At 34.7% G+C, this 20,374-nt stretch overlaps 1 protein-coding gene across 3 annotated transcripts in view; it reads right to left on the bottom strand.

Moving 5' to 3' along the window:
- Positions 1 to 1,466: 1,466 nt before the first annotated feature.
- Positions 1,467 to 20,374, bottom strand: part of LOC128213365 (rho-associated protein kinase 1-like) — a 42,370-nt gene continuing 23,462 nt past the window's right edge. For all 3 annotated transcript variants that reach the window (XM_052919011.1, XM_052919010.1, XM_052919012.1), the window contains 15 exons: positions 20,096 to 20,218; positions 19,576 to 19,637; positions 18,012 to 18,081; positions 17,337 to 17,440; positions 16,952 to 17,138; positions 16,166 to 16,259; positions 13,046 to 13,272; positions 12,511 to 12,754; positions 12,092 to 12,260; positions 11,693 to 11,771; positions 11,384 to 11,449; positions 8,944 to 9,076; positions 8,084 to 8,149; positions 7,698 to 7,830; positions 1,467 to 5,408 (listed from right to left, as the gene is read on the bottom strand). In XM_052919011.1, the coding sequence (XP_052774971.1) occupies positions 5,303 to 5,408; positions 7,698 to 7,830; positions 8,084 to 8,149; positions 8,944 to 9,076; positions 11,384 to 11,449; positions 11,693 to 11,771; positions 12,092 to 12,260; positions 12,511 to 12,754; positions 13,046 to 13,272; positions 16,166 to 16,259; positions 16,952 to 17,138; positions 17,337 to 17,440; positions 18,012 to 18,081; positions 19,576 to 19,637; positions 20,096 to 20,218 (1,863 nt within the window). In that variant the 3' untranslated portion in view covers positions 1,467 to 5,302. The remainder of the gene's footprint in view (positions 5,409 to 7,697; positions 7,831 to 8,083; positions 8,150 to 8,943; positions 9,077 to 11,383; positions 11,450 to 11,692; positions 11,772 to 12,091; positions 12,261 to 12,510; positions 12,755 to 13,045; positions 13,273 to 16,165; positions 16,260 to 16,951; positions 17,139 to 17,336; positions 17,441 to 18,011; positions 18,082 to 19,575; positions 19,638 to 20,095; positions 20,219 to 20,374) is intronic.

The following is a 20,374-nucleotide window of genomic DNA, read 5'->3' as shown; positions in this document are numbered from 1 at the left end:
TCTGTGGCACACCCAATTAAAGTATCCCGTCTGTGGCACAACTGATTATAGTATCCCGTCTGTGGCACACCCGATTGTAGTACCCCGTCTGTGGCATAACTGATTATAGTACCCCGTCTGTGGCATAACTGATTATAGTATCCCGTCTGTGGCACACCCAATTAAAGTATCCTGTCTGTGGCACACCTGATTATAATATTCCATCTGTGGCACATCCAATTAAAGTATTCGCCTGAGGCACACCTATATTGTCTTCTTATATCATTATCCTTTAGGTAAATTATAAAAAAATAAATAAATATTCATGTCTGGCATGAAATGAAATGCAATAGAAGACATAATTGCTTTTACATCTTTCTATACTGACAAATTCTGACACAAACTTTTCTTGAAACATTATTGGATTTAGTATAAATTAAAACTGAAGTTTAATACCTTATGAATTACTTTAATTATATAAACATTGTTTATCATTCACCAGAAATTGTTTAAATTTGATTTATATTTAATTTTATATTTACTTCAAATTTTATTTATTTTTTATGTTAATATTCGAGAAAGAATATGAAAAAAAATGCACTTGAAATAGCTCAATCTTTCTTTTGGGATGACTTCAAACTTTCAATTAACTAATTAAAGACACATGTTGCATGTATTCTTTGGGAAGTGTGCCCACTCTTACCACAAATCCTGAAAATCCACCTGCATCTATTGGTCTAGTAGATTTTATACTCATATTCCTGAATGATTATAAATACTAAAGTTCAAACATGTGTTAAATGCCTGGAACAGCATGTGTTTTTTTTCCAATAGAAAGATATATACGATTCAAACATTGTGTTGACTATTCTTTGAATGGCAATATGAAATATTTATTCCCTTGGAATAGTGTTTCAAACTATTTCTTCTTTCGTCAGTGAAACTATTAAATGAAAAAGTTATTTTAATATAACAGTCATAAATAGCCAGTCTAGTACAAAGATCGACGAAAAAATCTTACCAGTAATATGCTCTATGACATTGCATAGAATGCTATGTTCTCATTCTAAAAACTACAAATGATCAGATTCCTAATAAAAATTTAAGGACAAGTAGGCGCCAATTTATCTTGTTTATTTTTTCTCAGTTAATCAATGGGCATAACTCGAGACATATTTAAGCATAAAAACTGTAATAGATCTTGCCACAAATATGTACATTTTCATTGGTAAAATGTGTAACAATTTTCATATGAATATCTTGAATGCTTTAAAAGGAATGGCTTAAATTAAAACTTATGCATTTTCTGCATAAAAACAAACAGACCTATGCTATCGCAACACGTTGACTCTTTCAAAAAGGTAAAAGTGAATTTTCATAAATCTGTTTAAAGAAGTTAAACATGATCCAAAAATCACTGCCCTGAACAATTATCATTTTAATTGATCTTCAATACAGCCACTAGATACTGAGGACATAACACCAAACAGTTTTATAAATATTTTAATTGGGCAAATATACATGCTAATTGAACATGGCCTAGATAAAGGCTGGAATTACAAAATATGTTATACTGATAATTAATGATGATACCATATAGCAACTGTACATAACAAGATTTGTCATAGACAAACAGCACTTGCATAACAACATGTACAATATTATACATCTAACAACAATAAACTAACAATTTACATCACACAGAATAATAGTCTCTGTTTTCTATACTTTACAGTCAGCTAGAATGTGGACTAACTATATAATGTGGTTGACATGGGAATATGTGAAAATGGTATTGATATTTATATAATATAATTATTCAAATAGTATGACTGTTATAATAATTGGGTTCAACTGTCAACAAGCCTGGGCTACAATATGGTCACTATTCCATGTAATATAAATGTAGGGCTCAGTGCAAGGCAGTGTGACTGACATCTTGGGCTTGCTATGTGGGAGGCCATACTGGAATAATCTTGATCGTGTTCAAAGGGACTTGAGATTTTCAAGAAGTTGCGGCCCGGCAGCATAAAATCATTTTGGCTATGTCATTTTTGCTTAATTTAATGGCGACCAACTCTTACATTATTTTCTGCTTATTTCATAAAAAAATCATGCAAAGGAAACAATGTAAGTTTCTTAAACTTGATTTTATCCATTCTATCAACTCCTATATTTTATAACACAAAGTATAAACTGACACATTGCATTCCATCACTGGAATAACATGTTTTTGTTCGAAGATATTCATTTCCAAGTGGTAGCGTTAAATCAAATTATTCAAATATGTTAAGCCAGTTCTATCACAGTGAGTAGCAAGTCAGACAGATCCAGTTCATAGCAATCTCATAATGGCACAAAAAACATTACATGTATACATACACATTTTCACTGTCATCAATGGTGAAAAAATCACAAAATAATGCCAGAATAATGTTTTGAAGGAGTAACTTTGAAATATCAATGGAAATTTCATTCAGATGACAGCCACCTTTCATATATATTGATTTGGTCACTTTAAGAAAGCTGTTATTATAACATTAAATATGTTTTTACACTGTATAATCTTGAAATTAATTAATTATATCTTTTTACTGATATTAATATCAGCAATGATTCGAAAGAAACTGTTATTCTATGCATGCCAAAACATATTATGGTTCCTGGTTTTTTTCCCCCAAAGGAATATTTAGACTAACACAGTAGAATATAACACCAAGCAAATTAGTGTTTCAGCAGTAAGCACACGTTAGAGGAAGAGACACATTCAGTCGATATCCAGGTATTATATGTATTGTATATGTGTAGAGTATCTATATATAATTATATGTGTGAGTAGTTCTAATTACATGTAACAATTATGATCTATATACAGGATTTTCTACTTCCATTAGAATAAAACAATTATTTACATCACGATTATAAAATATAATCTATTCCCAGTATGACTATACATATTAACATGATTGTGAAGACAGGCTTGAAATGACATAATCACATTCAATTAGCACAAGACAACTAAACAAAAGCACTAGATGCAGTTAAGGTTTGCTATTATACAGTAATGACCAGCACCATTATAAGAGCAGCAACAAATACAGAAATGTTTTGAACATGTATGCCGTAGTGTTTACAGTATCATTTCAACTAAATAGTTATTCTTTACTTGCCCATCCATTGATTTAACCTGAATTTGTAAGTTACAGAGTTCATAACCCATTTTTAAAGTGTTGTCCAAGTCAGCAAATTGGACTTTTTTTGTTTTGTTTATGGCTTATTTTCAGTTAACAACTTGTAAGATCTTTAAAGAACTACTTAAACAAAAAAAAAGATTGCCTTTGAAATAGTTTTCAACAAAATATATAATAATGTAACAATGAAGTATGACAAGTTGCATCAAATATAAGAGACAGTTCAGTTCAAATAAGTTTTAGCAAATGGTAGAATATCAGTCAAATCACATCATAAAATTCCTTCATTTTCTTCGCAAAGAAATACCAGGCATCTCTTGAAATTTGATAGCAAAGCAATATGAAAGACATCTGTTAGAACATAAATATCAAAACTCCTTTCTCTACTGAAATTAACTTGAACACATTAAATATTAGCTAACACTCTAAATATATGAGAATATATATCTGCAAAAGATACAGAATGAAACAATGCACTTGTAATGCAATATACAAATGCACGTATTACTACATAATAACACTAATCTGGGTTTGAATTATGCTTCAAGGCAAACACAAGAGATATGTGATATATAGGCATATATATATATATACATACAAAGTTTTGAGACACAAGCATTTCTGCCAATAGCATTTGACCACTGACACCGGAGCCAATATTTGTTCATTACAACATTATACAACTATTATGCAGACCACTGATCGATAGTTCTTGTCATAAAGATAAGTATATTGTATTTGAAAGTTATCAAATGTCCACTAAAAAGCTATCCTGTAATGTTCAATTCAGTGTAATAAGGGTTTTAGCCAGCGCAGGTTTTTAAAAAGGTGCGGCCAAATAAGGACACTGTGATTAGAGGAAAAATCGTACATTGTATCGGCTGTAGTTATAGACAGTCTGAAAAGTTTAATTCCATAAAGGCAGAAGGGTGTCCATGCTGGTCACCATGAGGGCAGACAGGTGCTACCAAAACAGGATAGGGAGCAGCACCATTTCATAACACTCTACAGCTGATACCCTATGTACAAGTCAGTGGTACTGAAATACATTACTTCCACATTGTGGCATAAGCCAATGGCGTAAAACAATGATATAAGGGGTTTGTAGTTCAGAGAAGTTATGGTATGATTTAGGAGTACGGATTCATTCTTGGTCCAACATCTGCCCACTTGTAAGTAGACCCACTAACAAATGTGATAAATATCTGTCAGTATTCTTACAGCAGTCTTTTTATGGGTAAAAAGCATAGTTAGCAAATTAGTTGATATGCATGAACAAATATTTTTAGACAAATATTGCTACGGATAGTTAAACAAGCGTAACTATTTCACTTTTGAATAACAAACTGTCCAACTGAAAGAAATAGAAAGAAAATATATGACCTATTACAGACAACTTAAAATTGTCAAAATATGAAATTCAACAATAAGTTTCTTTTTTTATACACAAAAGTAATTTATACAAAACTCTAAAAAGAAAAAAAATGGTGGAATGTTTTCTCTGTACCTGCGTAAGAAACTGTCGAGTGAGTTTTTGATTTTCTAGGTTTATATTGCAGCTTGATTGATGATATACAAATTAATGAGATAATTATTGTGCTAAGGTTGAAAAATAATGCTTTAATCTTACTCGTATCTCATAATTGTTTTAACATTTTAATTAATGATTGCTGACAACAAAATAAATATAAACCTGAAATATATCTGCATAAAATATTTGCTAACAAACTTCTTACACATTGACTTTGAAATGGTTTCTAAATAGTTGAGAAGAATCTGCTTATTAATCTACTTCATTGAAACTAAACATCACTGCTGTATTATTTTGACAGACACCATATAGATAAGGTATAACCATTGTGACAATTCCGACCATTTCCCAACACATTCATGTACAGTACGCTCACACTTTAGGCATATCTTCGTTCTTATTTCATCTGTTGCAGAACTATAAATCTGACTTTAGTCCGCACAGTTTATAAATCTGGTTACAGAGACGTCGTTGAGATTAAGCCTCTGTGGAGGTATGGGATAGCGCTGGACAGTGGTAACCAGAAAACACTGCATGGGTATTCCATGTGATATTTCACAAAGTTTCAAAGTATGTCACTATGGTGTTTTCTATGTTTATCTCAGTTCGGTCTGGAGTTTGGGGGCAGAGTGGCGGACGACCCTGACCTTACAGTTCGATTGGTCGCCCCAAACGATGAATACTGCTTCGTGTTTCTGTTGGACGGCCTGAAAGTTACGTAGAAATGTTTTAAATATATTGGATTTTATATATTACATATTACATGTGTCATATCGATGAAATACTTGTAAACTTTGTCATAGAGGATGATACTTTACATCTGTATAATATTCAGAGGCATTAAAGAATAGTTACAGTTGACCACCTGCATCAAAATTTTATGGATAAGCACATTTCAATAATTACTCAAAACATGAAAATGATCATTAATACATTTAAGGTATATATCAATTTTGGTCAAATATAATGATATGATACATAATATATGTGTCCCTACCAATTATTTATGTTAGTGTTCTAGTACATTATGAAATGGAAAAGAAACAAAAATATCAGGCAACCAAAAATGGAAATAAAATATCTGCAGACACATTTTGATATAGATATATTTATACTTCAATTTATTGTTTTACGAAAAAACAACAATAGCTTTCACCACATCAAAAGGGGGTGTCAATTTTGAAGTGAAAGAAAGACCACACAGCAGGATGGTTTATCACAGACTGGTGATATTTAATCACAATTAATTTCTAAGGTGAGCTGAATTCAGGATTTGTTAAATCAATTATTCCATGTCGGAATCACTTTTCATAACCAAGTACATATACTAATTTAAAGACTTAGAAAAACAGATATGTATAATGCATTAAAGGCATGTCCCGATAGATAGAGTCTACTTTTAACTACTTCATTCCAGCAACAGCCATCAAACCAACAATGTTCTTTCAACATAAAACACTAAAGCGGCTTTGTCTGCATTTGCAACTGATAATTGGCATTTTAGCATTTACAACAATCAGGCTGAGATTCAGTTAATTTAGATTTAGAGAATAATGCATATATACACATAATGGTGTAAAGTGTCCTTGTCCATGCATTTACATTTCAACTAAAACTGTTACTTGATAGTTTTGTGGGCATTTATCATTTCAATTAAAATAGAAAAACAAAGCACAAATAAAATGATCTAAAACTTCAAAATAAACATAGCATAAATTAAAAAGAACTGTGCTCAGTGTTTTTAGAACTGAAAAACAAAATCTTAACTGAGGCTTTTTCAGCAAATTAAAAAACCACCATGAGCAGTTGACAACGCTAGCCTGTTTTTTCTTAGTTGACCAAGGGACAAAACTCTTACAATATTTAATCCAGATTGATGTGACTTGCTACACGTTGTGCTTTGTCATTGTTAACATGTATCAAGTTTCATGCAATCTTCTTTAATTCCAAATTGTAATTTGCAGCTATGGCAACAATGACGACACCATGGGCTACGACAATACAACTTTCTTTTCTTTGTACATCAGACAAGCTAAACAACAACCATATCTGTATTTGAAGAAAATGCCCACAACAGCACATGTTTACAACACTGCTGTATATGAATTACATGGGGTCACAAAACAAGATAAGTGCATGGTATCTACCAATCATTTGTGTGCTTACTGAAACAAAGATGAACAAAGTATTTACAGCACCAGAAAATATACCTTGTAAAAACTGGGAATGGTTATTGAACACATTTCAAGAGACAGCATTGAATTTTTGGCATGTAATTCCTTAGATGTTACATGTTACAAAATAGTGAACAGTATATCAAAGATCTACATTACTACAATTCACTTTTTCCCCATTAGCCCAAGACACTAATGCCATAAAAACAATCCACAGAAGCCTCAAATAAATCTAAATTTTCTCCTATCTAATATCCCCAAAACAAGAAATGGGGCTTTTCTTATTCTACTGCCATTGTTCCCGCAGAAGAATACAACTATTCAAATGATAAAAAGTTACAGCAGTCAGACGCTATTATACTCTTCAGAGATGTCATCAAAATAGACAGTCTTCCAGCTTGATACTTTGAAACTTCAAAACAGAAAAAAACAACATCATAATGAGATTGATCATAAAGAAATGGTCCAATAATGTTAAAGTCTACTTAGTCTTAATCTGGCTGAGACCGCTACTTAAGCATAGTGTTGTAAGGATATTTATGGTACAGCTCAACAGTCAAAGAGGGACACAATCCTACAATAAGACCACATTACTGACCAGTTTATCATAAGATTTTCACTAATTAATAAGTAATTTCCCAGGATCATTCATCTGCAAGTAGCAAAAAGCCATTCATATGACATAAAATTCAGCAATCAAAATTGAGCCACATCATACATAAAAATGCCTATTTAACACAAAAACATATTCAGTCACTTCTTTTGATTGTTGATTTAAATATTTAACCCCTGTTATCCCCAAATGAACCCCTATAAACATACCCAAGTGTTCCAGAGCTGACAATTCCTTTCTTGGAGATTTTCTTGCTGAGGTGCATCACCCAGCTCTTCTGAAGGTCGGCAGACTCGGCAAGCAATAACAGTTCCTTTACCTGGATGTTCTGGTCAAAGTTCACTGCAGAAAAGAAGTTGTTTATCAATAAACAAACCTTTAAGGTAGTATTGGAAACACTAAACTGGCTACTCTGCTCAACATATCATAATACCGTAGTAATTCATAAACTTTGTAACATTACAGTAAGTATATTATCTTACTAGTCTATTAGAAGTAATCCCTTATGTTTAAAATATCAACATTTAAATTCTAAGGTAAGAACTCATTCTAAAATACATGTACATGTAGCCAAAGATCACCTGCTTTTTCTTACCTTTACAATATGCCACAAACTCCTCCTTCTTGTCAAAGTGATCTTTGTGAACTTTAGTATGACATCCTGCAAAAGTTAAGTACTTTCTAAAGCAAGACTGCATACCATAAGCAAGGAAACCAAAACAATTAATGCTCGAATTCAAGCTTACACACTGGACACTCATGATGAGTTTAATTGCTAAAATTTATATTATTGAAACCAGGGCTTCTTAAAGTTTGGAAACCTCAACCCACCCCCCCCCAACCCCAAAAATATCTCTTAAAAAAAACCAACACACACACCACCCAAATTTTTTTGACAATGTTTAACATTGTAACAAATTTCCAGAAATTTATGCGGTGGTACAAAAACTTTTTTATTATAAAATTAGCAAATACCTTTAAAACTGTTTTCAACCAGCAATGGTACTCAATTATAATTTAAATTTAACAGTTTGGTAATCAACAACCGGATTTATCATGTACTGATCGACGACATTAGCAGTATGATTTTTGGAAAAACGGACCAATTTTAACACTTTGATGGATAGCTGCCAGCACATTATTGCTAAATAACAGATATTGAGAGTTCATTGTAGCAGAAAAAGCAACTGGCCGTATTGGTCTGATGGTTACCAGGACACTTTTATTGGGGGTAAATTGGGATGTAAGAATGACCTAACAAGGTTTGTGTATTACAATTTCTACAAATTTTACTGATTTAGTCGTTTTATACCAAAATTATAAAAAAAAGAAAAAGAATCGGACCAATTTTTTAGCCACTTTCTTTTACTGAAATCGGTCTGGCATTGTCAAAATTGGTCCACACTGGCAAATTGCTGGTTTTTAGAAGCCCTGATTGAAACATTGACTACTTACGCCTGCACTCCATGGAGGGAGGTGGGTGGATCATGTGCCACATGGGCTTGTTGCAAGAGTCACACGTGGTCGGTGTACGGAAATGAAGCTCGATAAACTCATGACCCTTATACTCTATAGTGCCTGCCTTTGACTGAAAAAGTCATTGTAAACATATTTGAGGGTGAGAGTGGTCTAGTAGCATATGTTGGGTTCGATCACAACTAGGATAATTTTGCCTATGTATTGGTTTTTAAACAGAACAAGAGGGCCAAATGGCCCTGAATCGCTCACCTGTCATATATTGCACATTCTTCCATTACATACAAATATTGAAAACCTAAGCCTATGAACACGGGGCGTGGCCAATTTTGACCCCAGGGCTAAAGTTTGAACAATCTTAATAGTGGTCCGATAAACGATGCTTCATACCAAATATCTAAGGCCTTCACCTTTTGGTTTCGTAGAAGAAGATTTTTTGAGTTTTCATCATATACGTATATAAGGAAACCCATGACCGCCCGGGTGGGGCCATTTTTTGACCCCAGGGCCAAAGATTGAACAATATTGGTACAAGTCAACTAGATGATATATCATGCCAAATATCTAAGCTCTTGTCACTACTTGATTTTACGTGTGTATCTATATATGTATATTTGTTATTAATTGTTGTATGTGGCCCATATTGAAAATTGGTATGTGTACTTAATATGTTATCCAGTTTAAATTAAGACGTCTTTGTGAGTTCGGAGAAGATTTTTTAAGTTTTCACTATAACACATATAGAGAAAACCCATCAGCCCCGGATGGTGGCCAATTTTGACCCCAGGGCCATAATTTGAACAAACTTTGTAGAGGTCCACTAGACGATGAATCATGCCAAATATCTAAGCTCTAAGCAACGTAAGTTCAGAGGAGATGATTTTTGAAGTTTTCACTATAAACATATAGAGAAAACCCATGACCCCCCAAGGGGGCGGGGCCAATTTTGACCCCAAGGCCATAATTTGAACAATCTTTGTAGAGGTCCACTAGATGATGAATCATGCCAAATATCTAAGCAACGTAAGTTCAGAGGAGATTTTTGATTTTTTTACTATAAACATATAGAGAAAACCCATGACCCCCCAAGGGGCGGGGCAAATTTTGAACCCAGGGCCATAATTTGAACAATCTTTGTAGAGGTCCACTAGACGATGAATCATGCCAAATATCTAAGCTCTAGTCCAAGTAAGTTAAGAGGAGAAGATTTTTGAAGTTTTAACTATAAACATATCAAGTATACCCATGACCCCCCGGGGCGGGGCCAATTTTGACCCCAAGGCCATAATTTGAACAATCTTTGTAAAGGTCCACTAGACGATGAATCATGCCAAATATCTAAGCTCTAGTCCAAGTAAGTTCAAAGGAGAAGATTTTTGAAGTTTTCACTATAAACATATAGAGAAAACCCATGACCCACTGGGGCGGGGCCAATTTTGACCCCAAGGCCATAATTTGAACAATCTTTGTAAAGGTCCACTAGACGATGAATCATGCCAAATATCTAAGCTCTAGTCCAAGTAAGTTCAGAGGAGAAGATTTTTGAAGTTTTCACTTTAAACATATAGAGAATACCCATGACCCCCCGGGGCGGGGCCAATTTTGATCCCAGGGCCATAATTTGAACAAACTTTGTAGAGGTCCACTAGACGATGAATCATGCCAAATATCTAAGCTCTAGGCCAAGTAAGTTCAGAGGAGAAGATTTTTTAAGTTTTCACTATAAACATATAGAGAAAACCCATGACCCCCCGGGGCGGGGCCAATTTTGACCCAAGGGCCATAATTTGAACAATCTTGGTAGAGGACCATTTGGTGATCCTACCTACCATATATCAACGGCCTAAGCCTTGTGGTTTGGGAGAAGAAGATTTTTAAAGTTTTTCCTTTTGGTTGCCATGGCAACCAGAGTTCTGCATGGAGTTGAATTCTTTGAACAACTTTGATAGAAGACCACCCAAGGAACATCCCTATGAAGTTTTATTAATATTGGCCAAGCGGTTAAGGAGGAGATGTCTTTTAAGTAAATTGTTGACGGACGCCGCACGCCGGACAAAAGGCGATCACAAAAGGACTCTGGATTGATTTTATAAGCTAGTAGCTTTTTCCTGAATCGAGCTCAAAGAAATAACTTCAAACTGAACATAAGGATATTATCTTTGTGAAGCATACTGTTTTTAAATGCTAGCACCAGCAACAACATATTTACAGATATGTTCAATTGAAACAAAGAATTATTAGATATTTTTATATGTCTCAAAAAAACATTAGAAATGGAATAACGTGACCCGAAGTGATTATGTCTTGTTATCAACATGATCTTCATGCACTGAAAGCCTTACGGGCTATTTCTCTAAGAAGGGTTTGCAAAAGACAGTTAATAATACATTGAACCAGCTCAGAAATGGTGCTATCATACCTGGTTGCTGGACTCTAATTGATTCTCTTCCGACTTCCTGTTTTCACCCTCTATGGCGTACAACACCTAAAACATTTTATTAGGTTAGCTCACTAGTGATTTGAAAAATCTACAAACGCAAACAAAAGATCAAAGAATAACTGACATCATGTAGCTGTAAGCCCCGCTGCTTGTGCATGACTTCAAACTAATTTTGAAATTAACCAGAATGAAATGCCTAACCAACATTGCCTGTTACAGCAATCAAGTGATAGTTTGCTTGTTTTTCAAAAACATATCAAAGGAGTTATCATGAAACCTTTATTATACCTGGAAGATTCTAGGAATGTCTTTGGCTTCGGCCCTGTACACATCCCCCTGCGTCACACCTCGTACATGGTACAGTTTCCTGTAAGAAAACAGCATAATACTCTGTACTATCGCACCATTCTGTACCATACAATAAGTTTTAGACTGAATGCTTTAAATACTTACTGACTTTCTGAAACTTAAGAGAGAAATAACACAACTTGATAAAACCAGCACAAAATATAGTCACTAAGTTTAATTATTTACATTACATAGTGCAGAGCATTAACACACATTACCAACCCAAATAAACAAACACAATTTAGTTAAAAACAATGAAACAGCAGATCTGGGCAAATCATAGTTCATCCCTTAATTACATAAATTTATAAACACAATACCATGGCAAGCCAAACTCACTCTATATCGAGCACAAGAACAGGCATGGCTTTCTGTTTCTCTGCCTCACTGCCATAGAAGAGCACCTTACGGGAACTGACTACCACATACTGTTTCCTCCATCCATACTTCTTGATGTTCTGTTTATTAGGGACTGACAACCAGCCCTCCATGTGGCTGTCTGAGGGTGCTGTGGAAAAACACACAGGATAAATATTACATTTCTCATACAAGTAAATGCAATGTGAAAAGGACTGCATTTTTTAATTTTTAAAGTTACAAATATTAAATTGTCATCATCATCAGTGATGGATAAGATGACATTTATGTTTTATGTTTTATTTAAAGTGACCTTTTTTCTGATTCTCATTTTTGCCAACAGATTTTCTTCCTGAATGCCAGAGGCTGTCAAACTTCATCATTTTAAAACAAACCCCAACCTGTAGAGGACAATGAGGAGTTATGTAAGGAGACGTCCCCATCCTCGAGACTCCCGCTGTGTATGGAGGCAGTATCAAGCGAGGAAAAGGATAGTTTCTGCTGGAGGAGCTCAATCTCGCTGTCCTTGGCATCCAGCTCCATCTGTAGCTTGTTTCTTGTTTGGCCCTCCTCATACAGAGCGGCCTGGGTCTCTGACAGGTCGTGCTGGAACTTCTCAACCATCTTACTGTACTTCTCACGTTCCTGTACAATGGGTAAATAAAACTGTAGTCAAGATGCCACTAGGTTATTGTATGATATTAATAATTATAAACTTGTCATTTATTATAATTTATAATTAAGTAATAAATGTCCCATGTATAAAAAATACATCTGTACATGAGTAACAGCCCAAACGCAGAAACTCTTTCTATGTACAAAAATATAAATATTTTGGGGCATAAAAATACATATTTTGGGGCATAAAAATACCCTTTAAACCCACTCATTGTACACCAAATGTCCGAGCTATACATCAAATCCATATGATCTCACCATGGAGAGTTCCTGCTGAAGCTTCCTACCCTCCTTCTCCTTCTTCCTGACTTCCTGGGCAGAAACTGTGTTCTTCTTGTTGCCCTGGTTTCGGAAGTCCTTCCTGTTCATAATCTCTGCAAGTTTGTTCACGGCCTGCTCCTTCTTCATCTTCTCCTCGGTGAACTGCTTCTTCAGCTTCTCCAGTTCTTCTGAGGCAACCGGCTGCTTCTGCAAATTCACCAAGTCTGCAAGAGAAGTTAGAATAAGAAAGCTGTAGGGCTTCAGATTGATGTTAGTGGAAGTTGGCATTGCCACAAGGGGAATCATAATATCTTATTGTCCAAGGAAAATGGCAGAATTTGTTTATCAGTTAAGTTTATCATATATGTAGTGTATTGGTTGATAGTTTTTCTATATAAACACTGCAAGTATTGATATAGTGTCTTTGTTACTACAAAAACTCTAGTCAGGGCTATTCCAGTTAAACATATGTCCCACCCCAGGACGGCAAAATAAAGAAATTCTGTAGGGGGTAGGTCTTTTTCTTAATTTGCTACTGTAGGGGGTGGTGATAAGTCCAATTTCGCTTCTATAGGGGGGGGCGTCATTTTCTTTTTTGCTTCTGACCGTATCTGCTCATTTATATTCACTGCCCGATGGTGAAATACCGGGTTTTTTTTATCCATATAACATATTTTATCGAACGTCGTGTACAGAATTGGTTTGGATACAAATTTTCGCGATATTACGAGTCGGTTCCGCGGTACCGAAAATCAGAAGAAGTTGCGTCCCTTGACAACAAGATGGCGGAGGCGCCAGAATTTGTAAAGTCGTGGTCGAAGACCAACCTACAAAATTGGCTAGAAACCAATAGTTGCGCCGCATGTGTGGATACGTTTCGTGGTAAGTATACCAAATTGCAGTGTTCGACACTAACGGGGTCCCGGGATCCCGTGGACACCAGTTTTTCAGGAGGGACACCTGAACTTCGAAGTCCGGTATTCCGTCGGGACACTTTAAATTTCTGACTGATAAACGCTAAATATCAATAAATAAGTAGCATTTAATTAATTTATTACCTAAATTCGGGCTCCCTAAATTTCTTGACAGCACATGTCAAAACAATATTATTAATTATCATTATCGGACTCATCAAAGCGAAAGTATAGCTGACTATTTGACTATAGTTACGTCATGAATCTATAAATAAACAGGTCATTTCACAGGCGCATGCAGGTTAACGCTTCCGTTTTGTTGTTTACATTTTAAACAAGGTCAGAGCTGACAGAGATTTATTATCGGTAAAATACTTATGTGGAATTGTTTTGCTTATGTGTCAGAACCGCCCAAAAAGATGCCAACTCTGATGATACCTTTTATATAATATGATGCGACCTTTGAGTATTTACAGTAACATTTACGACACAAAAGAACTGCATCCTACATTCAGCATTCTTTGTTAATTGGCATTCAACTTATCAATATTCTTTGTTATTTTAAAGACATATATTTTATGCCTTGATAAAAAAATAATAGAAATAAAATTTGCAGGGTTTTATTCATTAATTCAATAAATAAAATTTTATGACTTTTTGGCGCGAAAATTAACATGTATACACAATTTTTGGTCGTCTGCTCTTCCAGTATGCACTACGACTGTTGGGCAGTCTGATTGATTTATCAACAGCTCTACTAAATATTGATTGGAGTTTTCACAAGCCAGATGTAATATTCCTATAGTTTCTTAATGAAAAGCACCGACATTTGACAAGACCCTGAACCATGATGTATTTTATGCGTATTTTCCAAAAATCTAAAAATAGTAACAACATCAAGTTTTTGTTTACATTGTATCCATCTCTGTTTTTGACTGAAAACAAAAGGGACTTAGACATTCTCCCGCTTTTGAACCCAATCTACCAACTTAGAGACCAAAATATACCTCACTGCCATTCAGTGCTACTAACCTGTCATTACATGCTGCTGAAAACATGTATAATAATTATGGTGGTTTATACTTGCATTACAAATTGAAAAGTAAAAGGATGTTGAATTTAATATTAAAACAGGCTCAACAATGAAAAAATGTAAAAAGTGGAAGGGACTCCTAATTTCAGGAAGGGACACCTGATTTCAAATGTTGGTGTCCCTTCGGGATCCCTTGGAAAAATGGTTAGTGTCGACCCCTGAAATTGACAACAGTTGTCTAGAATTTTATTAGAAATCATAATTTGTACGTATTGCGTAAATGTTATAAATCCGAATGTTTCGTCCCCTTAACATTTCGACCACAAGTTATTTTAAGGTTGTATATAATTACATGGGTGAAAGTTTCAGCCTCATGTGGGTTAATATGCACTTATAGCAACATATGAAGAAACAAGAGAACCGTGGTGTGTAGGTTATAGTCCATATAATGGAAAATAACCAAATTTATTAATGGAAAATAACAAAATTTATTACAAGCGAAGCCCAGTAATAAGTTTTGTTATTTTCCATTACATGAGCTGTAACCGACTTATAGTTCACCCTAGTTTCTAAGCCAATCATCGAACAAGGCCGTATACAGCGTGCCCATTGGCTGCTCGAAGTTCATTTGGCGCGCGCCATGTCTGTTGACCTAGTTATAATAATTAACTTATTGGATGCAGATGTGATCTTATATGAAACCTATTCGAGCAAAGATTTGAAAATCTCTGGGTGATGATTGGCTTAGAAACTAGGGTGAGCTATAAGGTCCTATATAGCTCACCTGATCAAAGAGTTACAAAAGAGTAATTGCAAATAATCTTTGCATATAGACGTATAAAAAAATAAACTTCTCAAGGGGGTCCGAATTTGCTCAAAAAATATTCTAAAGGGGGTTCTTTTCTCATCAAATAAACTTCTGAAGGGGGATGGTCCATTTTGAAAGTGCCTTCCTGGGGTGGGACGTATGTTTTACTGGAATAGCCCTCAGCAGTTCTTTCAGAAAATAGAAAACATTACAATGTAAATCAAGCTAAAGACAAGATTATGTTGTTAACAGTGTAATTTCTATCACAAATCTCTACACCCACACAACTTCATAAATGCTGAAGCAGTAAATCCTAGAATGGAAGATCATGTCCAATACATAGAATAAACACAGCTACATACCATCATTTAATTTTCTTATTCTGTTGAGTAACTCTTCCCGATCCATTTGTAAACTATCAATCGTCTTGTTATAGTCTCTCTTTGACTCTTCAAGCTGAAAGAATGTCAATGTATATGCATTTGTATATATTTACATTGCATGAATTGCCTTGTTGTTTGTGAAGAAAAAACATGATGTTGATATTGTAATGCAAGGGGTTTTGGTATCATTGTTTTTTCAATACTAAGCTGTTTAGATAAGCGCAAAGTCATTTGACAGATGATATACAACATTTCAATTATTGGCTACTCTTCTTAACAAATGTAAGTTGTGGATAATCATCCTTTAATAATAAATACTTAGCCGCAGAAAATTTTACTATTTTCTAAATCATGATGAATAAATATTTATAATGTAAATACAAAAGCAGGAGAAATTGCTTGCAAATTTCCCATTAAGCGTCCCATGGCATTTGCCTGTGTGCTCTTATGTGCTCTCATCAGACAGATTGAACACATGAAAAAATGTGCAGATAAATTACATATAAAACTTTAAAGTGTAGAGAAAGAAATGAACCTTTCTTATGCATACAGAGATATGACACACGGCAAAAAGTCAAAACAAACATCATAAATAAGTTGAATGTTTCATCACTAATTTATTTCAACATATTCCATTGGAAATAAAAATGTGTTTTTACCTAAATTATTACGGTAATGAATGAATATTTCAACTTTATCACAGACTCGTAAAAATAAATTGTCATCCGCACAAAACTGTACATTTCTGTCACAACATCCACATACCGTGGTGATGATGTTATCCTTCTTGCCAAGCTCACTCTTGTGTCGAGACAGAAGTTCTTTTATCTCCAGCTCCAACATTGTCTTTTCCTTCTCTACGTCAGAGAGCTGCTCCTCTGCAATGGTCCGTGCCAGCTGCTCAGAGTCTGCCTTTGCCATGGCTAGTTGCAGCTGACCTCCTAATGATTCTCTGTGATAGGAACAGAAAAACTACTGTAATATTTAAATGCATTGGTTGTCTTCATAACTTACCTGAACAGAATATGAAAATGAAAGAGTCTTCAGAATTTCAAATGACATAAACCTTGAATGATACAAAGAGCTTGTGATGAAAGCTACCCACAAACATTAATCAACTGATATAAACATTAACTCAGCTTGCACTTACTTTTCCTGATCCAGTGACTTCATGTCGTCCAGTAGGTCCTGGACCTTATTCTCCTTGCCTACAACTTCATCCTTTAACTCTTTTACCTGGTTACGGTACAGTGACTGGAAATAACACATGTACATTAAACAATCTGCACCAGTAAAATGCTTTTTGGGCTTGCTCAAAATCTAGATTTTATTTAGCATTGGATTGTAATTTTTTATGCCTGTCACTAGGGTAAGAATTTGGGTTTGTTCGTCCAAAAGTTTAGTTTTTTTACTAGGGATGCCCTAATATAGGAAACCATATCATCAAAGAACTCATGAAACAACTAGTTTATTTGACATTTCCTATCTGGTTTAGGCTCTAAGGAAACTTGTGTCAACAACATACAAACTGCCCAAAATTATTCAAAGAACTTGTCATTTGGCTGTAAGCAATATTTCGTTCAGTTGACACACTAGAATTCATTTTTGAATAATGTGTACTTCACAAGTGAGAATGTGATTGACATGGCAGCTGAATGGCTGAAACCATTACAGGGAGGGGTTTGGGGGCCACATTAGGACACAATGATGTTAAAAACCCGGCTGAGATGTGTAAAACTGTAGTTTTAAAAAGCTCCTTTGGGAATCACATTCCTGCATTTTTAAATGAATCCCTATGTCAAAACAAATACTGCAGCCTACTTACAGAGAAGTACTGTTCAGCCTCAAACTGGTCCTGCAGCTCTTTCATCTGCAGCTCATTCAGTGACATCTCCCTGTGAATAAAGTGATATGAATACTGTCAACACAACCAACAAGGGCTCATGTGTATTAAGGTCCAGGGCTTCTAAAAAGTTGTGATCTCTATCAGTCCAGGCACATGTTGTCCTTGTATACCATCCCCTCCCCCCAGCCCTCCCCCCCACTCACCCAAAAAAGAAAACTCTATAAGTTTTTGACAAACATAATTTCAGACATACATAATTATTTTCAAAAATAATTCATTTTGTGTGTATTTTTATTTAAACACCCAAAAGTTTATTCATACTTGATGTGAATAACAACATTTTGGTCATGATTTGAAGGTTCTCAAACGACAAATATAAATTTTTCGGATGGTATTTTCTAACCAGCCTAGCACAAACCTGGTACATATGGTAGTTGGTTAACCAGTCTAGAGAAAAATTCAATCATACGGTTTTCGACTAACCTATTTAAATTTTCATCAAACAAACCAAAGTGTAACTTCATTTAGCGCCTGGCAATACATTACCGGGCACCTTAAATTGCTACACAATGGGACTTACATTAGACGCAGTAAATAATCATTGATAGTTGTGGATAAATTAATGTTACCATTAACAAGAGGTGTATCCAAACCTGCCATATAGCATGTTTACATGCAAAACCTGATTGAAAGAAAAGGTATTATTTTTATTTCGTACATGGAACAAAAATGAAAGGCAAACAATATCCAAAATATTTGCATTATTGAGTTAGCAAGTTTTGAGCTATACAAAATCAGGAATTATCGTATCCGATTGGATGCTTTCTATGTTAACTTTAAAACCATTTTTAAACCATAATGATACTTAAATAATTTAAATTTCACAGTTTACTAATCCACACACGCATTTATCAGGTTATGATGGGCAGCATATGAGTGACTGATTTCAACAGTTCTTTAATGGATGGCTTATGAAATAACTTAATTTGTTAATTATGTGTCTCCTGTGATCTACCACATGATTTGACTGTTAACACTCGTCTGCGAACAAGGTTCGTGAATTACAATTTTTACATATTTTACTGACTTAGCCGTTTTGAACTGAAATTATAAACAAGAGGGCCATGAAAGCCCTAAATTGCTCACCTGAGTAAAAGTGTTTAACCTTTGTAATCAATATAGCTTGATATTTGTTCTCAAAGCTGTACAACAGACATAGACTGATCAAATTACTTTGTGCTCACGTGAGCTAAAAATAAACAAATTTCGGACCGACTTCATCTGGTAACTATTTTCTGTAACCTGCCATGGTCATATTGGTCCTGCCAGCAGTTTTTGAATCACTGGTATGGTTTAAAGTCTGGTTTTTAACTTGGACGGAAAACCCAAGATCTTAAGTCTATGGTTTATTTCCAACTCTCATAGAAAAATGGTGGTTTAAACTGCTGCATACCATTCTCAGGTGAAGGTCATTCTCAAGTTAAGCCAGTATTTACACATTTTTACACATATTTTGTATAAAAAACTGACTATTCAAACTCACTCTTTCAATCTTTTGATCTCATCTTCAAGTGATGTCTTTTCTCTTTGTACTTCCTCCATGTCCTGTCAAAACATATAAATACATTGCTTTTGATAATCACACAAAAGTCCCATGCCTAAAAAAAAAGTTTATGATGGATGAAAGAAAGCCCCAAACAGGGTTACGGGGTGGGCTTACAACCCTGTTATGTAAAGCAAAAAAATAATCCTTGTTTTAAGCAACAAAACAATGTATTTAAGGATATTCCCTTTCATATAAACAACTTCAAAACATCATTCTTGTAAAGATAATTGATCTTAAGGGTAAGTAAACTTGAAGCTAACCACATTATACTGTGGGGTGGGGGTAATACATTAAAACACCAAGAATGTGTAAATTTTATGGTTTTGTACCTTTTGTACTTCATCGCTTGGATAATGTAAGCTACATGAACATGTGACTAAATTATTTGGAATTAAGAAAAAAATACAAAATTGATCAGATGATAACAGGATACATCATATGAAAACAGGCTACTGACCCCATGAAGGTGTTTTTCCTTTGACCTGTACTTGGCAAGTTCTGTCTGCTGGTTCTTTAAGTCAGTCTGTATGAGGCCCCGGCGTTGAATCTCCTGCTCTACTTGCAGGGAAAGGTTCCGGGACTGAAATATGGCATAGGTATGTATGCACGCGGTGTATGATTTGCACATTTAGTGCTATTAAGGTCAAATTAAGGTCAAATTAAATGCAAAAACAAGTTTTGAGAGACTAATATAATAATTTTGTCTCTATTTTTAAATGAAAAGAACATGTTATTT

Source organism: Mya arenaria, chromosome 13 (genome assembly GCF_026914265.1).
Source record: "Mya arenaria isolate MELC-2E11 chromosome 13, ASM2691426v1".
Taxonomy (NCBI): domain Eukaryota; kingdom Metazoa; phylum Mollusca; class Bivalvia; order Myida; family Myidae; genus Mya; species Mya arenaria.
Note: the sequence above shows the minus strand (reverse complement) of the source record. Positions and strands in the feature narration are given on the sequence as shown.